Below are 4,083 nucleotides of genomic sequence, written 5' to 3' on the forward strand. Positions count from 1 at the left end.
ACCAAAATTAAATGCGGTTGATAAACATATTATGACTTAAACATGTTTAACCTAAACACTACATTCATATTTTGGGTTGACAATGTACATCACGTGTCCTAAAAAATTACATTAGCATACAATTTAAATATGATCAAGCTTCGGTTGGGATACAATTGCATTTTCGGTGAACAAAATTTTTGTTTTTTTTTGGACAAGTCGATGAACAAATCTTAAAAAGAATTCAAAAATCAATCGGACCAAAATCCTTATCAGGCTGGAATCATATTATACAAATTTGTTTCACTATAAATACAAACCAAAACTTTAGCCCAAAACTTTAGCCTAACCCAATATATTAAATGTTGGATTGGTTTGGAATTTATATGGTTAACGAGTTGATCACAAAAGGAACCAATACATTTGATAGGTTCACAAATCAAACAACACCTTTCTATAGTAACCTGCGAAGATTTTCAGTAAAATCCTATGATTATAAATATAGAAATAATATTTGAACTTTAGAGAAGTGTCCAATCATCACTCTACTTTTTCTTTTATATCATTATATGGTCTGATACTATTTCAAGATTCATATAACACTCACTAATATAGTTATATTATATTGAAAGCATATTCCGAATTTATATAACCTACCTAAGAAAGTAGATGAAAAGTAAAATCAAAACATATTCTCATCAAAACATTGCCAAGGCATAAATACTACCAAAAAGAGCATAAATACTACCAAAAAGAGCGCATATTCTTTCTTAGTCAATAATACAAAATTAACACAGTGAAAATCTAATGTGACTGGAAAATTTGATATCAATGCATACAATTTTCAAGCAAATCTACTCAGCATCTTTTTTCTTCTTAGGCACTCTGTATCCACCAACAACACAAGCATGATCACGTTCAAATGGCTCAAGTGTCACTTGCTCAAAGGGTTTGAATTGATCTGCCTTCAGCTTGTTCACTTCACTGGCAAACACCGACTCTGCCGGAACCGTCGAGTCTATGCAGTTTGCCTGAACATATTACAATAAAATCAAGTGAAGATGATTTGGTATAACACCGGATCGAAGACTCTTATGATGAGCTTGATTCTTTATACTACACAATGTCTTAATTTGTGATGAAACTTGATAGAAGCATACAAGAGCAATATTAAATTTCGGAACAAACCTTGATTGAAATAACAAAATGGCCTCCTGATTTGAGAAAGTATGAAGCATTCAACCCCAATATCCTTGCCTGCATTACACACCAAATAGCATAAAGGACAATAATCCTTGGACTGGATTCGATTTTGTGAGCTGGGAGGAAGTGTATGGAGAACACTTCTTTCACAGCATGTCTCCAGCAAAGGTTGAAATGTAAATAAATGCACAATTTAACATCGCATGGATGAACAAACACATTAATCCAACAGTGACTATGCTATGTTGACACAACAGGAAAAACATGTAGCAAATGAAAACCAACTTGTCTGATAACTCATTTCAAAATTGAAAATAATTAAATAATACAACAAATCAAGCATTTTTTTTTAAATTTACTTATGTGCATCAGAAACTCGGGTCTGCATCATCCATGATGTCCTGAAGGGGAATCCGAGTTAACTCATCATAGCACAGATTAAGAAATTTTGAATGGAATAACCAATATATCTTGGGGTCAGAAGATAAGTTCAATATTGAGCAGTACAAAACAACATTAGATAAACATTTTCCATTCACAGAAGAACTCTAGTGAAAACTGAAAGCCTCTAAATATGTTTTAAATCAAAGGGGATACAATATAAATATAGATTAAAGAAAAGTTTGCTCAGCGGATCAATGTTTAAAATCTAACACAATTGAAATCCACACGATAGCAGCCAAGTAGAACAATGACTACCAACAATAGCAAGTATATGAAATAACTTGAAAGAAATGCAGAATAGCACTACTTAAGTTAGAGGAGAACAGGTAACAAAGACAAATGCAAAAGCTCAGAATAAGCAGAGACACAAAATTGATGTGAAGGAACCACCCGAAACTCAACAGCCAAACAATTGAATGAACAAAGACATATATACTGTACATGGCTATATAGCAACATAGAGGTAGAAGTACATCGATTTATTGTGAAACTTAGATCAAACCTGATCAGGCTGGGCAACATCGGAAAATATAACATCAACCATGCCAACCAACATCCTGTACTTGGCTGGATGTCTAGCATCTTCAATAATGGGGATAACATTGGTACGCTTCTTTGCCATGTTGACCAAGTCACGGCCACTTCTATGAGAGAATTCTACTGCATACACAACTCCTGTCTGCATACAAAGAACATATTATATAAGCATCTCTCAAGACCATACATGTAAATATTATCAGAATCTGAATTGCTTTATACCGGTCCAACAACATCAGACACATGAGAGACTGTTGTTCCAGAAGCAGCTCCAAGATAGAGGACTCGGGCCCCAGGTTTCTTTATTGGACATAAACCATACAAAATAAATTAGATATGAAGTTACTAATTAGAATCACAGCAACAACATAAGAAGTCTTTTAACAAAATGAATTTTCTTACAATCCATATGTTGTCAACCCCACCAAGGATGGCAGCCGCCAACTTGGATCGGAAAGGGTTCCAAACTCTATACTCATCTTTTGTACCATCCTCTTTCTGCATATCATAACAATTTCATTGTCAGCATATTACTATTATCACTATTACTATCATGATATACAACACACAAGTGCATACACATACACATAATATATCATTTGAAATCATGCGTGCATAATGCTATAAGATGAGAAAGAAAAATTACCTGCACAGTAATCCTTTTCTCGTTGTAAACAGCCTCACCAGGAACCATGTTCTTTGTAACCAGGGCATCTTCTTTTCCCTTGGCAATGAAGATCCCTTCGTGTCTGTGAGGCTCAACCACAACCTTGCTCCCTCCCTTCATTCCACCCCTTCCACCACCACGACCTCCACCTCTTCCTCCTCCACGGCCACCTCTACCACCACCTCTTGCTTTGAATGGGGTGCCTCTATCTCCTCCTCTTCCACCAAATCCACCTCTCCCTCTACCTCCTCTGTCACCTCTTCCCCTGAACCCTCCTCCAGCACCACCACGACCTGCACAAAATCAACCACCATTATCAACAAAATAAAAGGAATGCTGCTACTCCACTACACTCTTCTACCAATAAAAACACGAAACAAACAGTTCAAACACCAAAACAAAGGAAAAAGAAATGTCACTACATAACTAAACTCTTCTACCAACAAGAATGAAATTTCTTCAAGACACTAAAATACTTCCCAAATATCCTAACGTCATTTCAGTTCTACACTCAAAAACGGTCTCAATGAGCTAAAAATCCAAAGTTTGTATTCAAATAAGCCAAAAAGTAACAATGAAAGTTGACACATTCAGCTACAAATGCAATAGACTTGTTCTGAGGAATGAATCAATGGAAAGATAACCCTAAACAGAGAATGGGAATAACTTCAGTTACCTCTAGGAGGAGCCATCTTCAAAAAGTTGGAAGCAGTGAACGGCGAAATGCAAACGAAGTGAACTGACCTAAGAAAAGCAGAGGAGATATAAAGCTTTTATAGCTGAATGAAAAAGTTAGGGTTTAGATTAGGGTTTTGTGTTTTTTTTTTTTTTTTTTAATCAAGTATAATAAAATAACGAATAATAATAAACAAAAGAAAATATGGGGAAGAAGTTTTTGGTGGGTAAGCCCATTTAAATAACAAAAATCCAATGGTCTAGACCAAATCATTTCTTGATTGATGATTGAATCAGTTACTATGACCAAGCCCAAAAAAATAACAGTTACCACAGCCGAAAAGAAAATGGCAACAAAAAAATTAAAGCCTTTTTTTTTTCAAAGCTAACTGTAGAATCTTTCCAGATTTTCATATAGTTTGTCATATCTTCTTTTTTTTACTTTGTTTAATACAAAAATATTATATATATAATTAGTTATCAAATTATTTATTATGTATTTGAATATATTTATATACAAAAATACTATATTCATATCAGAAAAAAATTGCTACCATATATATACATGTGTGTATGGA

At 34.4% G+C, this 4,083-nt stretch overlaps 1 protein-coding gene across 1 annotated transcript; it reads right to left on the reverse strand.

Annotated features, from left to right (window-relative positions):
- LOC107629163 (mediator of RNA polymerase II transcription subunit 36a) lies at nucleotides 657-3,639 on the reverse strand. Its single transcript, XM_016331875.2, has 7 exons — nucleotides 3,507-3,639; nucleotides 2,810-3,123; nucleotides 2,566-2,661; nucleotides 2,386-2,463; nucleotides 2,129-2,305; nucleotides 1,168-1,236; nucleotides 657-1,010 (listed from the first exon to the last, which is right to left on the reverse strand). The coding sequence occupies exons 1-7, from the start codon at nucleotides 3,520-3,522 to the stop codon at nucleotides 834-836; spliced, it is 927 nt and encodes a 308-aa protein (XP_016187361.1). The 5' UTR covers nucleotides 3,523-3,639; the 3' UTR covers nucleotides 657-833.

Source organism: Arachis ipaensis, chromosome B03 (genome assembly GCF_000816755.2).
Source record: "Arachis ipaensis cultivar K30076 chromosome B03, Araip1.1, whole genome shotgun sequence".
NCBI lineage: Eukaryota > Viridiplantae > Streptophyta > Magnoliopsida > Fabales > Fabaceae > Arachis > Arachis ipaensis.

Coding starts and splice junctions, on each gene's coding strand:
- LOC107629163 (XM_016331875.2), bottom strand. Junction 2,464..2,565: donor GGGTTGACAACATATGGATT/GTAAGAAAATTC, acceptor TGTCCAATAAAG/AAACCTGGGGCCCGAGTCCT. Junction 1,011..1,167: donor ATTTTGTTATTTCAATCAAG/GTTTGTTCCGAA, acceptor TAATATGTTCAG/GCAAACTGCATAGACTCGAC.